This window comes from Mangifera indica, chromosome 8 (assembly GCF_011075055.1).
Source record: "Mangifera indica cultivar Alphonso chromosome 8, CATAS_Mindica_2.1, whole genome shotgun sequence".
NCBI lineage: Eukaryota > Viridiplantae > Streptophyta > Magnoliopsida > Sapindales > Anacardiaceae > Mangifera > Mangifera indica.
The window spans coordinates 8,131,698-8,156,060 of record NC_058144.1 but is presented as its reverse complement, the minus strand read 5'-3'; the positions used below and the strand labels follow the sequence as shown (position 1 = coordinate 8,156,060).

At 32.2% G+C, this 24,363-nt stretch overlaps 3 protein-coding genes, 1 long non-coding RNA gene and 1 pseudogene across 4 annotated transcripts; 1 reads left to right on the top strand and 4 right to left on the bottom strand.

Moving 5' to 3' along the window:
• Window positions 1-150: 150 nt before the first annotated feature.
• LOC123223495 lies at window positions 151-1,924 on the bottom strand (annotated as a pseudogene).
• LOC123224413 (non-specific lipid-transfer protein A-like) lies at window positions 1,812-2,521 on the bottom strand. The gene is made up of 2 exons (XM_044648067.1): window positions 2,057-2,521; window positions 1,812-1,946 (listed from the first exon to the last, which is right to left on the bottom strand). The coding sequence occupies exons 1-2, from the start codon at window positions 2,398-2,400 to the stop codon at window positions 1,937-1,939; spliced, it is 354 nt and encodes a 117-aa protein (XP_044504002.1). The 5' UTR covers window positions 2,401-2,521; the 3' UTR covers window positions 1,812-1,936.
• Window positions 2,522-7,426: 4,905 nt separating this feature from the next.
• Window positions 7,427-10,029, bottom strand: LOC123223556. Its single transcript, XR_006503813.1, has 2 exons — window positions 9,904-10,029; window positions 7,427-8,347 (listed from the first exon to the last, which is right to left on the bottom strand). It is a non-coding gene; the product is annotated as an uncharacterized LOC123223556 (long non-coding RNA).
• A 2,894-nt stretch (window positions 10,030-12,923) lies between these two features.
• Window positions 12,924-17,804, top strand: LOC123223555 (protein NPG1-like). Its single transcript, XM_044646756.1, has 5 exons — window positions 12,924-13,479; window positions 14,847-15,096; window positions 15,193-16,403; window positions 16,767-16,914; window positions 17,214-17,804. The coding sequence occupies exons 1-5, from the start codon at window positions 13,318-13,320 to the stop codon at window positions 17,531-17,533; spliced, it is 2,091 nt and encodes a 696-aa protein (XP_044502691.1). The 5' UTR covers window positions 12,924-13,317; the 3' UTR covers window positions 17,534-17,804.
• Window positions 17,805-18,443: 639 nt separating this feature from the next.
• On the bottom strand, window positions 18,444-21,205 carry LOC123223554 (protein DETOXIFICATION 41-like). The gene is made up of 8 exons (XM_044646754.1): window positions 20,802-21,205; window positions 19,963-20,507; window positions 19,781-19,867; window positions 19,631-19,687; window positions 19,312-19,550; window positions 19,105-19,223; window positions 18,930-19,016; window positions 18,444-18,838 (listed from the first exon to the last, which is right to left on the bottom strand). The coding sequence occupies exons 1-8, from the start codon at window positions 21,108-21,110 to the stop codon at window positions 18,770-18,772; spliced, it is 1,512 nt and encodes a 503-aa protein (XP_044502689.1). The 5' UTR covers window positions 21,111-21,205; the 3' UTR covers window positions 18,444-18,769.
• Between the last annotated feature and the right edge of the window lie 3,158 nt (window positions 21,206-24,363).

The following is a 24,363-nucleotide window of genomic DNA, read 5'->3' as shown; positions in this document are numbered from 1 at the left end:
ATAGCACAAATTCTCATGAGCAAAATGTCAAAAACGGTGAACATCTGAGATTATGTTTCGGAATCTAACATGGCAATAGCAACAAGAAGTCACACATGGTACATGGTTCAAAGTTCATCCTGCATCGGCAGTAAGCATTTGAATCTCTAATCAGATCCTCAAACCTCCATCATCAGATAATTCATCAAATGATCTTATGTCCAGCTGATAGCGAAGGATACCTCCAATTCTGCCAAATCCTCTGCAAAATTGTGATCCCTCTTGAGATTTGTTGGTGACAAATTCAAGTGTGCAACCAGATTTTTTGTATTCATTGGCAAACCACTCAAGCAAAGACATCTTTTCCTGAACTTCTAACTCTGCAGATGTGGCTGCGTCTCTGAAGTTTTTCGGAGAAGCTTCTTGATCCTTGTTCAAATGCTTTATAATAATTTCAGCGGTAACACTGTTTTTCATTATATACCGATTGATATCCAGATTTTCCCACACAAAAAGGATTTCTACAGCACCCATTTCCAGGGCCTTCAATGTGTCATCCACACCAAAGACATATTTTCCAGTATCCTGGTTGATCTCCTCAGTATTTCCCAATCAAACGTTTTTCCTGTATGATCTTTACATTAGATAGGATTTCAGCTGACAACTCAATAGCCTGATTAAAACCATTTTCCCCACCATATGAAACATCAACAACATTCAATATCTTGGCTTGCAATCGAGGATCAAACATATCTGATTGGCTCAGCTCAGTCAGTTATTTTCCAGCTCAGTTATTTTTGCCTAAAAAAATTAATAAATAAAAATATAATTATAATAAAATTAAGAGTACTTGAACATCTACAGTGTAAAAGGGTTTAGTTTTCTACTTTAACTTGTGTTCAGGTCTCCATCTTCCCTTGTAGTTATTGGGTTCAATCTTTTGAGCGTTAGATGTTTTGTTTAATGAGCTCAAACTCTATACAGGATTATGTTCTGTCATCTCATCAGGAGGGTATACTTTGGTATCTGATTTCAGTTGGCTTATTCAATTAATATGTCCATTTTCTTCCAAGGAACTGTGTTTCCTCTACAGAGGCATATAAGAGTGGAGAATTACAAGAATTACTAGAGAAGGCAATCTGCTCCTGAAACATTCTTAGGTTGGGGAAGGTTGTTGTACTATTTTTTAGAAATTTATTAACATGCGCTAACATTAATTATGATTTTGATTTAATAAAAAAGAAAAATTAAATAGTTCAATAACAATTTATAGATGAGTTTGAGTGATTAATAAAAATAAGTCAAATATATTTAAATAGATGATCTAAGTGAACAAAAATAGTATAGACTTTAAAGTTTATTAGACCTCTGATGAGATAATCAATTAATTTATTATATATCGGTTAAGTTCTTACTCCTAAATAGCATGGCGAGCCGTATGAAGTGGGAAACTCTCTAGTATGGTTCTAAGGAAAGGAATTGACCTGCCTATTCCGATCGAGGAGAACAGGCCATTCGACAGGGAGATTCTGAAATTGCGGAGGCTTGGTTCAATCAAGCCGCCGACTATTGGAAACAAGCTGTCGCACTTACTCCTGGTAATTATATTGAAGCACAGAATTGGTTGAAGATCACGGGGTGTTTCGAATAAGAACTCTCTAGTAATTATAGAACAAAAATTAGTTGGTTTATGAAGTAGAAGTTTACTCATATCGAAAAGTAATCTTACCAGTTTTACGAATTCAAATATTTAATTTAATATTTTATATTTGATGGGTAGATGTTGCATATGTTACTGTTTAGACTGATAATCATAAAAATATATACCGTCATTGCAAGAATTTATTCAGATTGGCAGGAATTTATGCAGTACAAGTAGCTCAATGCAGAATACATTGCAAGGGTCTTCCATGAGAGAGCCATAATACAGAGCTGCCAGCACCATCTTTCTCTGCTTCTAAGGAACACTGCCCAGCAAATCAAACACAATTTCATTAGCATGCATATTAATGAAATCAAAATCTAAATATGTTATAGATTGTTAGATTTATGCAGAATGCAAAGCACAGAAGCTCACGTGCTACAATCGACGTCCTTGGTGATGGGAACACCGATCTGAATGCCACACGCTTGTGGAAGTTGGCTGGCCTTGTCTGGCTGGATGCTGGGATAGCGACCCGCAGCGTCTTTCAAACACCCGCAAGCTGCTCGCCTATCGGCGGTGGTTGGAGTCATCGCTTTCAGATTTCCAACCCCGCTGCAGCATGCTGGCGAGGGGCCCAGTCCGCCACTGAGAAACTCTAAGCACTGAACGAGAGTCGACTTAACTTGTCCGCAACTTATGGCCTGGCCTGACTCCACCTTCAAGGTAAGCACGGTTAGCACCGCCAGTGCCGTCGCTAGAACTGCATCATTCTTCATCTTTGTTGATAAATTAATTCCAAGTTCCTTAGTTGATCTTTCTCAGTAAGCTTTGTTTATGATATCTTCGTAAGACTGTAGAGGTATTTATAGTGGCCTTGTTGAACAGAAATGGTGTGAACAACAAGCGCTACAAATGAAAAATTGCACCTTTTTCCTCTTTATCCGCAAATGTTACCTTCTGCGTAACAGGCGTTACAGTTTTTACATTTTTTTTTTTAATAAGAGAAGGGTGAAGACAACCTTACGGTTACTTTTAGTTAAAAAACATTAAAGGTTATTCTAGTAACTTATTTTTTATTATTTATATTATATTTTTTAGTTTATAAGTAATAAAAGATTTTGATAATATTTTATTATCTATGGTGATGTAACAGGTAATATAAAAAGGAATTTGATTATCACATTAAAAAATTATGAAAATACTCTTTATTTTATTATAACTATATCTTTTTTTTTAGAGCAAAAATACTCTTATTTTTAACTAATATAACAGATAACATAAAAAATATTTAGAAATAATTATATCCAAGAGTATTTAAGTAAAATAATATACTAATATTTTTTTATTACCTCTAACCAAATATAATAATTATTTATACTATCAAGTTTATTACACATGTAATAATTTATATATAATAATCTTTAAATAATTTATCTTCAAAATAATTTTTTAATTTTAATAATAAAATATTCTCGAAATCAAACCCCTCCTGAAAGTAACTAAGACAATGCTATGGCTTTAAGTTGATCTTGTTAAAATTAAAATTTTTTAACACAAATTATTAAAGATAAATCACGTACATGTGGGATTCCAACTCATAATTCTATATTATTTTATTTTTAGTTAAACAAATTTTTGATACACATCAATTATTAAAGCATTATTTTTAAGGAAAAAACTATGCTTCTTGCCATTCAAATCAACAACATTTCATTATCTAGAAGTATAGTTGATTTAGAGACAATACTTCATCTAAATGATAAAACATTGTCCTTTAGCATCTAGATGAGAGAGAATGTTTTGTCATCTAAACGTTGTCCTCACGTCGTCCTCCTGTCGTTCTGATTATCGACGATTCATCGAATTTATTTACTGAAAAAATTTTCAAACCTTAAGGGGAAAAATGAGAAGTTTTTAAAACTTAATTCTATAAAAAAAAATTATTAGTTTTTCAAACTATAAGACTAAAATAACAGTTTTTTTTTTGTTTAAGGTTTAATAATATGATGATGATTTTATCCTTGTTTATAACCGAAAATTTTAACAGAACTTAGACTATAAGTAAGTGTTTAGGTTTTTGAACTGATGTGAGTGTCATTTTGAGATAAAACTAAAACTTGAGTGGGAAATAGTTTTTTGTTCTCAATAAAACTATGTGTATTTATTTTGGATATGCACTTATATATATTATTATATGATTAGATGATTATGAATTAAAGATAAAATAATACTCAATTATATGATGACTTATATGAATATATATATATTTATATATCTAAAATAGATACACATAATATTACTTATTTTTTGTTATTATTAATGCTAATATTAAACTAATTTAATATCCGAAATAGACAGAAGAAGAGCAATTTTCTCCCGTTTGTGCTCCTTTATTTTCTTTTTCATTATTCGAAACATATCCACAAATTTTTATTGTTAAATTAAAATGTTGTAGCTTACAATATGCAATAATAATATTTTGTTGACATAATTAATTATTACTAATTAAGCTTCTCGACCACCTTGGGCCTCACACAGATCCTAATACTTCATGAAATATTAAAACTATGTGAATATATTTTTAGTTAATAATTTATATATATAAATAATATATAATTATATAATTTTAAATTAAAGATAAAATAATATTTAATCACATATAATTAAATTATATATAAAAAATACGTACACATAAACTTGCTTGTTCGTGAAAACCAAATCAATTGATAGTAGAAACATTCAACTTATATAAATTTAAACAAAAATAAATTATTTTAAAAATATAAATTCTTCTGTACATTCTTGCATTCAAATTCAAATGTTAAACGCCATTAATGAATGCTTCTAAAACATACATTTTCAGATCTGCCTGACTCTGCTCGTCGGGCGTTCGAATCTGCCTTCTACGGTTGATCTTTATTGGAGAAATGATAATGTTCAATTAATTGCTTCGATCAACAACTCTACGAGGCTTGCAGTGATTGAAGCGTTGAAAATAAAGTTTATGAGAAAGGATTGAATATGCCGGAGACCGATGAATATGATGGAGGGCAGTCTGTTGTTAGAGAAATTTCGGCCAACGGAAATCGCATGAAAATAACTGAACTGGAGGTCAAACTCGACCAAGGGAATATTGAAGAGGCTGAATCTTCTTTGAGTGAAGGCTTGTCGCTTAATTTTGAGGTTCTTTTGCTGCCGTCTTCATTTTCAATTTCCATCATTTTTATGCTGGTATCAACAAAATGTAGATCACGTGATTTTGTAGTTTGTAAAGTAAAAAAAAAGTTTAGATATATTTTAAGCGAATCAACATTGGAGCATTCTTTGAAGCCAAATGAAGTTCGGATTTCTAGTTTCGAATTCGTGTTAGCTTAAGCCGGTTCTTGTAGTTTCTGGACTATAGAATAGATGACCATTAATTTTTTTCCTGAGAGATAGTAAATTTCGGGATAGTTTCTTTTAGCTAACCATGAAGCCATTGTACATTTGTTTAAAATTTTAAAATGTCAGTTATGTGAGGCATAACTGTTGAAAAATGTTATCCAACAGGTTTTTTCTGTTAGTTATCATTTGAACAAATTCAATTCTAATCCATGGGGTGTTTGGGTAAGAGAGATGATATATTGATCCATGTCCCATTAAGAGGAGGTTATGTATGGACCCTAGCACTAGTGATCGAAAAAAGATTAAAAAGTATAGTATCATAGGATACTCATTTGCTTTCCAAATAAGTGTATAATTATAAATAATTTTTATGATTGGGAAAAAAAAAATCACTACATTGGCAATTGATAGAATTAACACATTGATGTTGATATTGTAATTTTGAATATACAAAACACTTGATACATGAGAGGATTGGGTGGATTTGATGACACCTTAAGCACTTTTGTGCATGTTGAGATGGCGAATGAGAAACATCTAAAGATCGAGTGATATCGGAATTATATTCAACACAACTCATACACAAACAGCTAAAACCTAGGGTACAATGAGCGAGACCTCATGTTTCATAATCATCCATCGAACGTGAAGAAGTCTTCCAAAAATGGTGCTAGAATGCTAAAACCTAGGAGGAGAAAGTGGTGTACGATATCAGATCGAGGCCAAAATCAAAGTTGTGGCACATAGATGTGAAGTTGCACCGATAGCTCTCCGACAAGATAAGTAAACTTTATCCAGTTACTTTATTTACTATTACATATTTATGTAAACAAAACTACTGTTGTTTTTATGTCAATCACCTTCATGTAGATTCATTGTTAGCACCATTGCGTCGATGCCAACATGTGGACGACGACCCACACTTTCTTTGTTGCACACATCCTGATAAAGTACACTAGGTAGAATGTCAACCAAATAGGTTAGTACGAGTGGCTTGAGCTTTTTACCAAATAGGTGGGCATTGAGTTTGCCCTTGAGTTATGTTTCAAACCATGAGGACAGGTGGATCAGACATTGTATATGCATGTTGGTTATAATTATATAAATAATTAACATGTATTCATTGTAAATTTTCAATTTTTGCAGGTTTTCATTCTCATTAACTTTACAATGTGCAATGGGTTGTAAGCATCCTAGATTTCAGGGAGTGGACGTTCATAGTGTATGACTTACAAAAGAGTTTTACTAATAACATAAATAAGTTTATGCGTAGGATGATATTGTATACCATCGATATTTCGCAGTTGCTAGGGGTAGTAGATTTTTAGGCTTCCAAAAATGGTGCTAGAATGCTAAACCCTAAGAGGAGAAAGTGGTGTACAATATCAGACCAAGGCCAAAATCAAGGTTGTGGCACATAGATGTGAAGTTGCGCCAATAACTCTCCGACAAGATAAGTAAACTTTATCCAGTTACTTTATTTACTATTACATATTTATGTAAACAAAATTAATGTTGTTTTTATGTCAATCACCTTCATGTAGATTCATTGTTAGCACCATTGCATCAATGCCAACATGTGGACGACGACCCACACTTTCTTTGTTGCACACATCCTGAAAAAGTACACTAGGTAGAATATCAGCCAGTTAGGTTAGTACGAGTGGCTTGAGCTTTTTACCAAATAGGTGGGCATTGATTTTGCCCTTGAGTTATGTTTCAAACCATGAGGACAGGTGGATCAAACATTGTATATGCATGTTGGTTATAATTATATAAATAATTAACGTGTATTCATTGTAAATTTTCAATTTTTGCAAGTTTTCATTCTCATTAACTTTACAATGTGCACTGGGTTGTAGGCGTTCTAGATTTTAGGGAGTGGACGTTCACGGTGTATGACTCACAAAAGAGTTTTACTAATAACATAGAGAGGTTTATGCATAGGACGATATTGTATACCATCAATTTATCGCAGTTGCTAGGGGCGGTAGATTTTTGGGCCATTGCAAGACGTACACCATGAGTTGATGATTTAGTGTTACATAAGGAGGTTGATGTGCCCCAACAAGGCTTATGCTCGAGGGATTGTGGTATATACATGCTACGATTCATTAAGTGTTTAGCGCTTGGTCAAAGTTTGGATTTTCTCCCCCAAGGACTCCAAACACATACCCAGACGTTTAGTCACACATTTATATTTCTATTACATCGAATGATTTTGCACATATATATTGACATGTCATTATATGTAGGTTACATGTAAGATTTCATGTTTTACATGTTTATAGTTCGACTTTTTTTATATGCATTGTTTATATATTTTCATTTGATATGTCCATTATCATATATTAATATGATGATGTTACTAATAACAATTTATCTAACAATTAAAAACAAAAAACAGAAATATAAATATATATGAATGAAATCAACATTAACATTAATATTACAATATCTCATTTTAATAAGTACATTGACAAGTTATAAATTAACATAAATAATACTAAATAGAAGGATGTTTGCAATTGCAGTAAAGAGTGTCATGATCTCCCGCATTTATCCCTTTTCGATGAACTAGATTGTATGAAACTAGGCATCAGTTTTGGGTTTCATTGATCTTTTAAACATGCCTATACTATGGTTTTATTTGATCTTTTAAACATGTGTGCGTAGGATGTATATAACGAAGCCTGAATAACTCACTGGGTACCATCCTTGTTGACCGTGCACGCCATGGGCATTGCTTATCTACGCACATAACCTCCCATCTCCCCTTGTCTGACTTATACACTTTATACTTGAATCATATCTCAAGCGCAAATTGACGCATTGCATCTTTCAAATGTTTTTTATCTCTGAATATGTCGCCAATTTTTAAAAAATTTCCCACTGTCACAAATCTTGAATTAGTTGATGTTGATGTTGATGGCTGAGGAGGAAAATCAGGTAACCACTTAAATGGATCAATTGGGACATTGTTAACAAATGGTCCAACATAATTGCCACCACCGCGTAAAGGGTTTGTGACAAAAACTGAAACACATTCCTCGGAGTGGATAGACAAGTCAATAAGAGACTTAACATCTTCATCATTTTTGATTTTGGCAGGGCATTTGATGTTGATCCATTTTGGTTGCATGCATAGTTGAATGTTATTCAAGGTCCGATCGATATGACATTTTTCACTTAACAATTGGAGTAATCCCTTAAGTGTCATTTTCTTTGAAATTTTGACCACTTTTCTATCACCTCCAACGTATTCCATTATGTTCTGATCATTTTCGATCCATTTTCCTCCATAATAAACTGAAACATAACCTATCATTTTGATCAATCCTGCAATGACCAATATTGATTACAGAATATATCAAAAAATTTAATATTAAATTATACCGATATAATCTCATTTATTTCATTAGCAAAAATTCAATTTACCAATTTTTATTAGGTAATATCGATTGTACTATTTTATAATTTCAAACTTCAAGCTTTAAAAGAGTTTGGATTATATGGGTTTCATGGTTTTAGAGATTTAGAATTTCATGATAAAATATTAATATATTATACTTACTCTAGTTACACATATTCCAAAATTCTACTAGAAATCATAACTAATAATATATAATATACCCCCGACGTCATATCTATTACACTCGTTCATAGATTCTCTATGTTTCATAATTAATAATACCTCACCTAAAAAACAGACAAAATTTGTCGAATATCAATTTAATCCCCTAATTTTGTAGTAAAATTCCATATATAACTTTTATTGGCAATTATCATTTCACACCCCACACATTGAATAATATTTATACCCCTCCAATATTGTAAAATATCATTTTACCCTTATAATTAATATACAAATCAAACACCCTTCTATATTTTCCTAACATTACAAATTCTATACATAATTCTAAACAAGTATTAAAACACCTCATAATTAAAAGAGAAATAAAGTTTTTCAATTAAGATTCATATCAACACTTCGATATCACAAACTGATTTTCTTCGCATCAAACTCAAATATTAAGTGAAAATAAAAAAGTGAAGGGTGAATGAAATGATGAGCGTTAGAGTTTTTATATAAAGCATGAAGGGAAATTTCGGTATTATTTAAAAAAAAAAAAAAGATATTTTCGCTTAAATGGTTTGAATTTTGGGCATTTGTGTTTCAGTATTTCAAAAGTAAACATTTTTGCTTTGCGCATTTAACTTTTACGTTTTTAGTTTACTAATAAAATAATATATATATATTTAAATATATAATTTAGATACACAGATAAAATATTTTCTTATAATTAGATAAATATGAATTAAAAATAAAATAATATTTAAACATATAATAATATATTATCTATATATTCAAATTATATACAAAATATATATACACATATAAATTGCTGCTAATTTAATTTCCCTTTTATGAATAAGACAACATAGAAAAAATTGGAAAAGAATACATTTTTACATAAGAAATAGAATATCAATACCCAATGGAAAGAAGAAGCGTAAATACCATCCAAATCAATTCAGCCAAAAAAAGATACTCTTAATCCAAGCGTCACATTAGAGCAAACTAAAGCTCTACATCTATCGTTGAAGGGCAGTTGAAATGAAATATCAAATCAGAAACCAACTAATCTGCCCAGGGAAGATCAAAGCATATTGGATATCTACTTCACAATCGAGTCTAACCCAGACTTAAGCTTACAGGCGCCATGAGAAATGGCGCGTGTATGCCGTCCAAATTTTTAAAAAAAAAAAATTTGATGAGATGATTCAAGTTATCATATGTTCAAGGAAATTATCAAAATAAGTAAAAAGAAGAGAAAGAAGTAACGGAAATAGTAAGAAAATAAATGGAAATAGTTAGAGATCGGAAAGCATACTAGTAGGGGTGATAACAGCGGCGGCAAAAGTGCTGCGTTGGTTTTCTCAGTCCCTCGAAGGGTTTCCTATTTGAAAATGTTTTCGTTTTGTCTCGACCTACGAAATACTCACTGCCTCAGCAGACTCACTCTTAATTACTTTATTTTCGGCTTTTATAAATAAGGCCAAACGGCCATTTCCCATTCAAGTTTAATCTCGAAAATATATTTATAATAAATATAAACACTTATTAAAAGTTAAATTTCTGTTAAATTTTTAATTAAATCTAAAGATAAAATTATTATTTTACTTATATAAATTTTAAAACCTTAAAAATTTATATCATTTTCTTCACTTACGTTGAAAAACTAACAAATTATTTAATGATTAAATTTTGAAAAATCATGTTTTCTCTTAGAGTTTCAAAATCTTCTCTCTATTTTCGATAACTAGCTCTAGCAGAGCCATCTTCTTTTTCTGCTGTCAATGATGAACGATGACACCTCTCTTTCGCCCTCTGATGACAAAGGTCTTCTCTCAAATGAAGGTTTTGTGTAAACAACAAATCTTTTGTCATCCAAACGGAGGATGTGATGCGTGCTGTCATTGGAAACATAACCTCAAAGACTACGAAGACCGAATTTTTGTCTATTCGACAACAAAGACTGAGAAGAGAAGACAACCAAAAATTAATTGCAACAATCATAGGAAAAGAAGGCAATCGAACAGAGATGGAAGGTTTCAAAAAATGGAAGGTCGGTTTTGAAACCCTAGGGGAAATGTGATTTTTCAAAACTTAATCTTAGAGAAAATGTGATATAAACTTTTAGGATTTTAGTGATAAAATAACTATTTTACCGTTACTTTTAACAGAAAATTCAAACAGAAATTAATTCTTAAGTAAGTGTTTGAATTTTTGAAATGTTGTAGATATGTTTTAAAAAATGGACTAAAACTTGGGTGGGAAATTTGTCCTTTAGCCTATAAATAAATCACAAAATAGATGTATTCTAAAAAATACTAAAACTACATATGTATGTGTGTGTGTGTGTGTATATATATATATATAAAATTCAACCATCACAGTCATATTTTTAAGAATTTTGACAGTTTTTATATTTTCTTTCGAAATAAAAATAAATGTATTTGTGTTATTTAGTAACAAGATAAAAAAAATATACTATCGATTTCAAATAAATATAAAAATTTAATTTCTTATATCTACATAAAGTGCTCGTATTTCCACATTTTATGCTATTTATGATTATTTAATAACTAATAGTAATTCCATGTTCATCTAGATTCAAAACAGGCTTAGACAAGCTTGTTTAAGCTCGAATTTGAAACAATTCATCTCCAAACCAATCATTCATTGTCCAGACAAATGAGCGACACTGGGAGAAATAGTTGAGAAAGAGAGATAGTATCAAAAAAGATGAGACATCGTCAAGAGAGCATAGGAGAAACAACTGTTCATCAAAAAATTCATTAAAAAATTGAAACCCTAGGAGGAGTGTATGACTTTTCAAAACTTAAGTATGAGAAAAAATATTAGTTTGTAGGGTTTAAGAAAAAATTAAATAAAATTTTATTTTTTTAATATTACTGATGAAATGACAATTTTATCTAGAACTAACAGATTTTATTAACTTTAATAGTCTACGGATAAACATTTGAGTTTTTAAAAGTTAATAAGTAAAAATTTGAGATTATACTAAACGTTGGATGGAAATAAGTCCTTTGGCTTAAGTGAAGGTCTTAAGTCATTTGTGAAATGTTGTGGCTTTAAATTGATCTTGCCAGGATTAAAATTTTTTTTAAAGCAAATCATAAAAGATTTGTGTATCAATCTGTTTAAATGCGTAAATTTAATAAAATTATGTTATTTTATATAAATATTAACTTGAGTATTAATAATAATTATATATTATTTTATTTTTAATTTAAAATTTTTAAAAATAACATTACACTGAGTTTTCAAAAAATAATACTACATTATATCATATATTTTTTATTTTATTATTATTATTTTTTTTTTTTAATAAAACCATTCAAATCAACCGTCATTTTTTATATTATTACTATTAATGCTAATGTTAAGCTAATTTAATATTCGAAAAGCCAAATCAATATTTTTCATCTAAAATTGGATGTAAACTTAATTTTTGGTTTATTAGTTATCAAAAATTTAAATATATATTCATCTATTAAATTTTATTGTTATTATTAAAAGTAAAATCGTTATTTAAAAATTTTATTTAAACTCATATTTGAGAATTATCTATAAGTTTTCAAATTTTTTTTTATCTCTTAAACTCATATTTTTCAGATTTAAAAATTGACTTTTTCTCCTCGTCCTTCTAAGTCTAAGATTGTAAAACTCCATCTTTTTGCCATATACGCCTCCCCCCTAGATAGAAAATTTCACCCTTGTCTTATTTTCTCTTTCTCTTCAGTGACCATTCATCGCTATCGGCCGTTAGTCACTCTCTCTCGCCTTGTCGATCGCTCTCCCTTTTCTCTCCAACTGTCTTTATTAGAGACAAAAGTGAAATCATTTTTGTTTGAGACGAAGACAATCGAAGAGAAAAAACCAATTTATCGAGAAGGTGAGAAAGAGAGAGTTAATGACTGGTGATGGTAGTTGGTCAATAGAGATGAAGATTTGTAAACTGAAGTTGAATAAGGGTTAAATTGAGAATTTTAAAACTCTGAAACTGGTTGTTTATGACAAAAAGATGATAGTTTTATAATCCTAGATTTAGAGAAAAAAGTCAATTTTTAAACTTAAAAAATATGAGATTAGGGGTAAAAATAAAAATTTTAAAACTTGAGAATAATTTAAAATTTAAAATTAAATAAAATTTATAAATAACGATTTTATTTCTGATAATAATAATAAAATTTAATATATAAATAATATTTTAGATATAAATTTTGAAAAGTTGGTTTTGCATCAAACTTTCCGAAATAGATAAAAGAAGAGCAATTTTCGCCCACTTATGTTTCTTTATTTTCTTTTCGCTGTTTAAACAGCTGTAGCCTGTAATGTGCAATAATTATATTTCGTTGATATAATTAATTATTTCTAATAAAGCTTCGTCGTCCACCTTGGACCACACACAGATCCGAATACTACGTGAAGACCAGATCAGTAGAAACATTAAACTTACAAAAATTTAAACCAAAAATAAAATTTTTAAAAATATAAATTTTTCTATTCAACTTCAAATGTTAAACGCCATTGATAAATGCTTCTAAAACATAGATTTTCAGATCAGCCTTTCTCTCCTCATCGGGAGTTCGAGCCTGCCTTCTACGGTTGATCTTTATTGGAGAAATGATATTATTTAATTAATTGCTTCGATCAACGACTCTACGAGGCTTGCAGTGATTGAAGCGCTGAAAATAAAGTTTATGAGAAAGGATTAAATATGACGGAGACCGATGAAAATGATGGAGGGCAGTCTGTTGTTAGAGAAATTTCGGCCAATGGAAATCGCATGGAAACAACTGAACTGGAGGCCAAACTCGACCAAGGGAATATTGACGAGGCTGAATCTTCTCTGCGTGAAGGCTTGTCGCTTAATTCAGAGGTTCGTTTGCTGCCATCTTTGTTTTCAATTTCTATTTTTATGCTGGTATGGACAAAATGTAGATCAAATGATTTTGTAGTCTGTAAACTAAACAAAAATTTAGATATATTTTAAGCGAATCAATAGTGGAGCATTCTTTCAGGCCAAATGAACTTTGGATTTCTAGGTTCGAATTCGGATTAGCTTAAGCCGGTTAGTGTAGTTTCTGGATTATAGAATAAATGACCATTGATTTTTTTCCTGAGAGATGGTAAATTTCGGGATGGTTTCTTTTAGCTGATCATGAAGCCAGTTTACATTTGTTTAAAATTTTAAAATGTCAGTCATATGAGGCATTACTGTAAAAGTGGTTGACCACAATGGTATATGAGCCATTGGCAAATCTTTTTATTAAATGAGGTTACTGAGAAACACTTGCACTCATTTAGAACTGAATCATGAGAGAAGCTGATTATTGTTTTCGTTATTTCAATAAGACAGAATGCAATTTAGTTGATAGGTCGATATCTTTGTTGGGAACCAAACTGAACATGTAAACTTAATTGAAGTTCTATTTGTGGACTACAGAATACAATTCTATATTGAAGTTGCTTATGGTTATTTTGGCCAATTTATCATGTAATATGCTAGTTTCGACTATTTTGTTTTCATATTTTTTTCCCATCGGTTTGCTCTACCCTGGGTATCTGGTTCACTGCTATAGATACTGCCACTGAAGTTTTCAAGCTAAATGGTTTCATTTAAATATACTGCTCATAATTATCCTTTGGGCCTATATATAATTTTTGAAAAAAGGAGTTGGCACTGGTCCATGTTATTTAGTATTTACTTTGTTGATATCTTTACTTGTTTCATTTTGAAGGTTCCATATGTGGAGAATTTTAATTGTAATATAACGTTATATTTTGGTATAACGGATGAGACACCCGTAATTTCACTGTGTGGTTATATTTACACTTCAAAACTAATCAACTTTTTCATATTTTGTGAAAGTTGTGAACTTTTTATTAATTATTATTTTTGGTTCAATCTTCTAACATGAGAAAGTATTTTTAATGTCAAATTGAATTTTGCTTAAGTATTTTCAATTAAGTGTTCTTCTTGATACACTAACAACTTATGTACGATTTTTTACTAATCTCAGCGTTATGTTTGGATGTTTATTTGTTTAGCTAAGAGCTCCTATTTGCATGCTTTGATGATATATCTTTTGAAGTGAAAAGCATTGTGCTCTTTGGAATATTATGTCTATCATATTGGCCTGTTTAACATAAATTTGTAATTCATTTATGTTAGTTTTGTAATAATTTTAATATTGCGGGCATGTATTAGATATTATGCTTTACGGTTATTTATGGAAAATACAGGAAGCAAGAGCTCTTCTTGGAAGGTTGGAATACCAAAGAGGCAATTTAGAAAGTGCCCTACGTGTGTTTGATGGCATTGATCTTGAAGCTGCCATACAACGGCTGCAGCCAACCCTTTCTGACAAGCCATCCAAAAAGGGCCGCACTCATAGTGACTCACCTAATACCGTCTCACAACATGCTGCCAGCCTAGTGCTTGAGGCAATATACTTAAAGGCCAAGTCTCTTCAAAAACTTGGGAGATTAACTGGTATGTTTTTTATTGAACGACTGAAAGTTGGGAGATTTCCTTAAATTTTTTTATAGATTATAATCTTTTTCTGACATTGTTTTTGGGTTGTTGCAGAGGCTGCTAATGAATGTAAAAGTGTGCTTGATGCTGTTGAGAGTATATTTCAACAGGGTATACCTGATGTTCAAGTGGATAGTAGATTGCAAGAGACGGTAAGCCGAGCTGTGGAGCTTCTTCCAGAGCTCTGGAAGCAGGCAGGTTGCAATCAGGACGCAATTTCTGCTTATAGGCATGCCCTTCTTAGTCAGTGGAATCTTGATAATGACTGCTGTGCAAGGATTCAAAAAGGATTTGCACTGTTTTTGTTGCACAGTGGAGTGGAGGCTGGTCCACCCAGTTTAGGTTCTCAGATTGATGGTGCATATGTACCCAAAAATAATTTGGAAGAGGCAATTTTACTTTTAATGATTATAATGAGGAAATATTTCCTTGGTAATATCAAATGGGATCCATCAGTGATGGAGCACCTAACATTTGCACTCTCTTTGTGCAGCAAAACTTCTATTATAGCAAAGCAACTTGAAGGGACGATGCCTGGAGTATATCCACGTTCTTACTGTTGGAATGCTTTAGCCCTTTGCTACAGTGGAGTAGGAGAAAATAGCACCGCCTTGAATCTTTTGAGAAAATCTCTACACAAACATGAGCACCCTGATGACCTTATGGCACTGTTGTTGGCTGCCAAGATCTGCAGTGAGGATTCTCATCTTGCAGCTGAGGGGGTGGGATATGCGAAGAGTGCTATCAATAATGCTAAGGGGAAGAATGAGCATTTAAAGGGTGTAGGCCTTCAGATGATGGGCCTCTGCCTGCGAAAGCAAGCTAAAATCTCTTCCTCTGACTATGAAAGGTCTCATCTGCAGTCTGAGGCATTAAAATCATTGGAGCAAGCACTATCTTATGAGCACAACAATATGGAGATAATTTATGATTTAGGAGTTCAGTATGCAGAGCAAAGAAATTTGAATGCTGCTTTGCGTCATGCAAAGCAGTTCATTGATGCCACAGCCGGCTCGTTATTAAAAGGATGGAGATTGCTTGCTCTAGTTTTGTCTGCTCAACAGCGATTCTCTGAGGCTGAGGTTGTAACTGACGCTGCTTTAGATGAGACCACAAAGTGGGAGCAAGGATCTATGCTTAGGTTGAAAGCAAAGCTGAAGATAGCCCAGTCACTCCCCATGGATGCTATTGAAACATACCGCTATCTCCTAGCATTGCTTCAGGCCCAAAAGAAATCTTTTGGTCCTTACTCCACTGTTTTACAGGTTAGATTTTTAATTGCTTTACATGCTTTTCTTTATCTTAAAGGCAGAAAATGTTTGAAAATTCTGATCATCATCACATGTCATCAAGCAAATGCAATACAATTCATTTCATTAACATAAAGCTTCTACAGTTTTGTAGGATGCATTGCTCTGAGAGCAATATTAAATGAGTTGTTCTTGCTTTCTAGTAGTAGTTGCATTTCCCAATCTTTTCTTTTTTATATTATAAAGTTTTTCTATTGGTTTTCACTTTAATTATGAGTTGATACTTTTTTTCTACATAAATGGAATAAAATATATATTGAATACTTGTGAGGTGCCCGATTCCAAAATTCATATTTCAACTTTTGTTATTTATGATAGCTTGACAATGATAAAGTCAATGAGTTTGAAGTTTGGTATGGCCTTGCGAATTTGTACTCGAAGCTTTTACATTGGAAGGATGTTGAGCTATGTATGGGAAAAGCAAAAGAGCTGAAGCGGTACTCAGCAGAAATGCTGCACACAGAAGGTAAGAACTGAAGCTAGGGCTAACCCTTCTAGGTTTGTGAAGCGTATGTAAAATTTTACTCTTTTAAGAGCCATCTACTTTGGAATGTTAAACAGCTTTGTTTGAATTGTTCCATTGGATTTCTCTCTCATTCAGGAATTACCAGCATATCATTTATGTGAACACCTTTTTATGTTGAAAAAATAACATCTCAAAGTGATGAGAGAATATGCTTGAAGCTCTACCTAGTTGTATTAATGACCTAAAGTTGCATAGATATTCAGTTGAAAAATTGTCGTTTTCTTATGTAATTCCGCCAGGTGTTCTGCATCAAGGATGTGGGAATATGGATGAAGCTCTATCTGGTTATATTAATGCTATTTTCTTGGATCAATCTTTTGTGCCTAGCAAAATACTGCTTGGTGATATTTTGTCCAAGAATGGCTCAAAGGCACTGCCTGTGTCAAGAAGCTTACTCTCAGATGCGTTAAGGATAGAACCTACCAATGCAATGGCTTGGTTCTACTTGGGGGTCATTCATAGGGATGATGGACGAATAGCTGATGCAGCAGACTGCTTCCAGGCAGCCACCATGCTTGAAGAAACTAACCCTGTTGAAAGCTTCAGTTCTCTTGTTTGATTGACTTCCATTAATCGAAGGTTTGCATATCTTATTGCATAGATGTTCATGAAAATGTGAGGGAAGAATGGAGTAAGTTATTTAATTTGATCTAGGGAAACAAGAATAGAAATGACATTAAAATTAGTTATTCAATCTGATTATAGCAGAGCTACTGGTAAAAAGGTTTAGACGGGGTTTCTTAATTATCTACCATATCGGTCAGTGGCCATGTAAATTTTGTTTTTTCAAAAAAGCAATTGCTGCAAAATATAATTACATATTTTTTTCACTTTTTTTATCTTATTAGTTTTTGTGATGTGATTTATTCATGTTGTACTATTTGTTAAGTTTATTGGTGTTTTGGAGTCAAAAGGTATCGCTCTTAAAACTGTATTTTGATTTGCTTAAATTTTAAAAAAGCCAATCAAACAATCATCACTACTATCATAGATAAACATGTTATTTGGGCTAGGTCAAAGAGAGGCTTGGCCCAAAGTTCATGAGTTGTCTCGATTCGACTTAATACTATCTAAAAATTAAAAAAATAAAATGGCGGAAGCTTCACTTACTTCTGCCACACGCAGAAGCCAGCTACTACATTGTTGTTTTAGTTTTTTATTTTTTATTTTATTTTTTCAATATAAATCAATCTAAATTTTTTTCATTTTAAATTTTATTTACAAACTTTTCAATCTCAATTCTTTTATTATATTTTTAATCTCATTTTCTTATATCAATTTTCTTGCAAAAGCTATTTAAATTCATAAATAATAATTCTTTATTTTTATAATTTTATTTTTATTTCAAATTTTATCATTATAAAATATTATAAATAAATTCAGAAATTTTCAGAAGCTATCTCATTTTCATGTTGGACTAGGACTGCAAATGAACAGAAAGAAGCCAGTGAAGTTGCAGGAAATTTGGATTAACATAAAATTTTCTTTTATTTTTACGTAAAATATCAGTTGCAGTCTTCATGTAAATGAAGTCATCATAGCCCATTGTGTCTTCTTGACTCTAATTATTTTGTCGTTGATTCTATGGGAAATGAGTCAGTTTTGGCCTGTGCGTTTATCGTTCCAAGTTTTGATGCACAGCCAACTGACATACATAATTTTCTACCTTGTAAAGACTTACTTTCTGTAGAATTTAGTCAAAAATAATATACTCTTCTTTCATTACTTAATTTTCACGACTGACCTCACTGTCACATCTGCAGAAACATGGGTATCACAGCTTAGAATAATGGCTTCAGTTGGTCACCGAGTCCAGGGTTTCGTCGTTTGCCGACTTCTGCACACGCTCAGCAGCTTTTACAACCTACAGAAACGTCATCAGCATGGAGAAATTGCTCAACTTCAACACATATATAATAGGTCACATAATTTATGAGAACCTGTAGCTAGCTTACCTCTGCATCCCAATTTGTTCTGGCTGTGATAATAATTAGAGTTAATGTTTGAAACAGAACTCCAATGATCAATCCCCACCATATACCCTGAAAAATGTGCATGCCATTGCAGCCCATTTTGTTAAACATGTATAGTAAATTACATTACGGAAGTAATGAAAGATCTTCAACTTACTGCTACTCCTAAAGAAGTTTTGAAGCCAAGGACACATCCAATTGGGAGACCGATAAAATAGTAAGTAGCTACGTTAACATAAGCAACTACAGATTGCCACCCGCTTCCAATGGCCACACCTGAAGTCCGAAAAGAGGGAAAATCGTTACTTAAAAAACAAGGGCGGCAATCCCATTTTGAGGGACTGCATTATCATTGTTAACTAACCTGAAAGTATAGGCTGAATTCCATTCAGGAAAACTGATATGGCAAGCAGTGGCGTCAAATTCGAAACTGCTTCTATAACCTCGGAATCAGATGTGAAGAGCTTACTCAATCCAACCCGGAATATTAAAACTATCGCACTGAAAACTATACTGATGAAGACGCTGGTCACGTTTACTACTACTACTGAAAATTTTGCTACTCTTGCATGTCCTGCCCCAAGTTCATTGCTTATGCGAATGCTGCAGTCAGTTTGAAATCAAGGAAATAAAAAATTTGGTGCCAAACACTGGAATGTCTCAATCTTAAAAGTTTCCCTAACCTGCATCCGTTGGCTAGGCCTAGCATAAATTGCAAGTCCCAGTTCAGGTAATTCATACTGAGAATATAGAACATCATAGCCATACGTAAGTATAAAATGTTTCTATACACTTAAATGTGGAAAGAGTGTATTTGGAAAATAATTACTCACCATATGGAAATAGAGTCCAGTGCGATTGTAGGATTTGAGAGAAGTCCAGATATAAGCACCAGTCCTTGACTGTACCAAATCTCCAAACTGAAAATGAAAAAGAAAAAGGTATGATATGCCAATGTAGGTAAAATAATACCGAAACTAGGAAGAGTGAGAGACAAGAAAGGTTATTGACAAACCAAAGCATCACAGCAGAAGCAACAGTAAGCTTGAAATAAGGCCAAATTCCTCTAAAAGCTTTGATGGACAAGCCAGTCCAGGTTTCTTTGCAAGATGGACTGAGAACAATGTAAAGTCCATTTATAAAAGAAAGCAGCCACCAAGAGAAGCTCAGTGTGAGGGCTGCACCAATTAGGCCATAGTCCAACACATAAACAACAATCCATGTTAACAGCATGTGCACCAAAAAGACCCCAACAGACATATATGCCAGAGGGTTCACTATGTTCTGTGCTTGAAGGAAACGTTGCATAGGGCAGCTCAGTGCAAATGCATAAAGCTGAGGGATCAGACCGCGGGCGAAAATTTGGCCCTGCTCGGCTATGCTTTCTGATTGGCCCATTGCTTTGAGGGCCGGCCCTGAGAACCAATACAAAAATGTGAGGAGTACCGCAGCCCCCACATGCAGCACAATTGCTCTTTGGCAAATGATGCCCATTTCGGAATATTTCTTGGCTCCATAAGCTTGCCCACATACGGTTTGGACTGCACTGGCCATGCCTAACTGTTCATGTAAAACAAGTTTTAAACATCCATAACAAGGACCCATCTAAAAGTTATTGTGAAGAAAAAACAGAAACATGGCAGATGACGACAAAGTAAAAGACAGGTGCTTCTTGTTCTCCATATGGTAATCAAATGTTTGTGTTTATTCTGCAGAAATTAATTTCTTGGCTGTATATAAAAGAAAAATCTAATTTGGGAAAGCTTCAAAAAAAACCATTGATGAAACTCATAGTTGGTTTCTTTCTATTAGTGGTGTGTGTAAGGCAGCTAGAAAAGACCAAAAGAAAAGTACCATAATTCCATACGCGAGGCCTTGAATTCCTACACTAGCAATGGAGGCCCCGGCGAGCTCTAAAGCGCCCAAATGTCCAGTAAACATTAAAGTGCCAAAACTAAGCATGTAGTTAAACACAGAAACAACAATAGATGACCCAGAGAGCAGCCAAAGCAGCCGTGACTCCCACCCAAAAAGACGGGGCCACCACCGCACCGCCGCCGGTCTCTGTGCCAAAAACTCCTCGATCGCCTCAGACGACAAGTCGGGTATCCTGGCGTGCGAGTCCAGCCCCATCAACAACGGCTGATACTCTGCAGACCCCATTTCACACACTCACTGAACAACCCTAATTTTACTCTAAGATTACCACAATGAAATCAATTGGTCGTTTGAAAAAAATTCATCGCCAGACACAGATATTTATGGAATGCATGCAATATTTTTTTTTATATTAATTTCACCTAACGGTCCATCCAACAACGGTCCATCCAACAAATTAATCTGTTCTTCCCATTGAAGAAAGGCAGGTGATGATGGCGTGACGGCCATACCATTCTAGTAATGTCACTCTTATCACCTAATCCTGACAAAATAACAGAGTTTTCAAATTAATTGACTGCAAAAATTTGTTGAATAGATAGTCATATGATTGGTGGAACACATGCTAATTTAAGGCAGAACAAATTTTTTGTTCAACTGGAGTAATGTGTTCTGGTCCTCTACCTTTGACAGTTCCTGGGATGTTGACATGGCATTAGGAAATTAATTGGATGAGAATTAAATACTCTGTTTTCTTCCCAGTTAAGAATAGCCCGTTCTGTTTATTAGGAATCGACAAATGTTCTAGACTGATTTCAATATCTTATTTATCCTTTTGCTGACATACCCAGTCATTGATCTAGGGATATTCCTAGGGGAATAATCTTGAAAATAATAATTGATGGAGATTTATGAGTAAATGGTACCACAGCCAAGATCATGGCAAGAACAAGGAAATGGAATTTGTGGTCCAAAAAAAAACAAAAAAAACCAAGTTGTCAATGTGGACCATCATGGCGATTAGACTAGGAGAATCAAGCTTTGCTGTTTCCTTGCAAAGGTAACCTTACCTTGACTTGGTGGCAAAACAGGAGTTTTAACTGACTAAACTCGAACCTCATCGATGTGATTAATTTTAGCCCTGAAGAGATAATCCGATTTCGTTGGAAAGAAAATCATCCATCACCACTCCAGTATGATTTACTGACTGTTATTGGGTCTATTTTACCACTGTTTCTCTGTAACGTAAGCCAAGTTTGATTTGTATCTGTACATCAATATCGACATGGTTAAAGTTAAAACCATTTTCTCTGTTATTTGAAATTTCGTCCTCTGTATTTACAGGGACCTTACAAATGCTCTGAAATAATTTAATGTTGTAGACTTCATTGTGAAAACGGCATTCTCATGATTTGTTATTGGATCAAACGTGTCATTGACTTGATATAAACAGTAAGCTCTAATTTTTGTTCAGTCTCAAATTGCTTATAAAGATGCTCTTGAACCCATTTTTAAACTTGTTCTTCACCCTAGAAAATATGAAGCCCTCAGATTCTCTTACTTTCAGAAAACCTTAAAATTCCTGTCAAAGTTAGCTCTCCAAAACTTTGGATCCTTCGAAAATTTTTTAGGGAATTTCCCGGTCTTCCCATCAAAAGTCTCCTTTAGGTAATCACACATGCGGGCCCTATACAGTAATAGAAGAGTTGGTGATAAGATTCCATCACAGTATAAGTTACCGGGACTTTGGTGAAAGATAAAGAATATTACCCTATAAATTCATTTTTTATTATTTATATTAATTTAGTTTATTTATAATTAATATAAAATTTTAATAATTTTTTACTATCAATAATATTATATAACAGATAATATAAAACCCTGTCTTAATATTAAATAATCTTTGATTTTATTATATTTTTATTTATTAATTTTTTAGATAAAAATACTCTATCTTTATTAATAAAACAAGTAATATAAATAATATTTTTAAATAATTATATTTAAATATATTCAAGTAAAATGACATTTTAGTAATATTTTATTACATCAAATTAAATATAATAATTATTTATATTTATCAAATTTTATCAAATATAATAATATTTTATATTCAATAATCTTTTAAATAATTTATCATTATGATAATGATTTATCTTTTTGTAATAAAACATTAGCCTAAGTAAATGCACCCAATATAGTGAATGATATTAATCTTGATTGAATTTATTAAAAATAACTGTAAAAAAATAATTTAATAAACTTAAAATAATAAATTATTCAGAAAGATTCTCTACATTAGGTGAAAGGACTATTTTTTTCCTAAATTTTAGTCGATTCTCAAAAACACATATACGACATTTGAAAAACTCAAACACTTATTTATGGGTTAATTTCTATTAAAATTTTTTATTAAAAATAAAGATAAAATTGTTATATTATCACTAAATCTTAAAACCCTAAAAATTTTTATCATTTTCTCTCTAATTTAGAAAACTAACAATTTCTTCTCATGATTAAACTTTGAAAAGTTGTATTCCCCCCGCCCCCCTCGGGTTTCAATTTTTCAAATAAATCTCTCCTTCTCTAGCAATCGACAACCTCTAGTCATCTCTCTCCTCTCTCTCTTCTTCTACTCTCATCCTCGTTAGAGAAGACAAATATTCATTTAGACAAAGACAAATCAACGAAAACAAGAAACCATCTTCTTCACTCAACGATTTCGATCTCATTGTCAATTCAACAAAAATGATTTATTATCTTCATTGATTCATTTGGAATAATAAAAAATGAGAATCATCTTCTCTATTCATTTTTTTTGTCTTCATCCAAACAAATACATATCTTCTCTTACGATGATAAGACTGAAAGAAATAAGAGAAACGATCAAAGGCTACCAGCTGCCAGAGAAGAAGTGATTTACCTAAAAAATCGAAACCTCAAAAGGGGAGAAAAAAATATAATTTTTTAAAATTTCATCATAAAAAAAATTCTTAATTTTTCAAACTAAACTAAAAAAAACTAAAAAAACGATGTAATTTTTAAAATTTAATAATAAAATAATAATTTTATCATTCCCTTTAACAAAAAATTCTAACAAAAAATAATATATAGATAAATTTTTAAAACATTATTATAAATGTGTTTTTCAAAATAAGTTAAAACATGAATGGAAAATGACCCCTTAACCTCAACATTACGACAAAGATCAATGGGTGGATTAAAAAGACTGCCTAGACTGGTAGGTTTTAAGATTCTAGAAAGAGGCCCTGGAGGGAACATGTGGAGTTGACCTATAAACAGTATATTTATTTAGATATTTACTAGCTATAATCAGAATATATTATTAATATAATAAAAATGATGAAGTAGCTACACCAGAATCTGCGGTTCAGTCTACCTAACCCCATTTATTTATTCAATATTTTGTTTGTTATGATAGTTTAAACACCGACATCCCATACCCCATTAAAAAAACTTATTTTTTTTTCATGGAAAAGACATCGTCTTAATATTCAAAAGCAATTACAATTCAAGA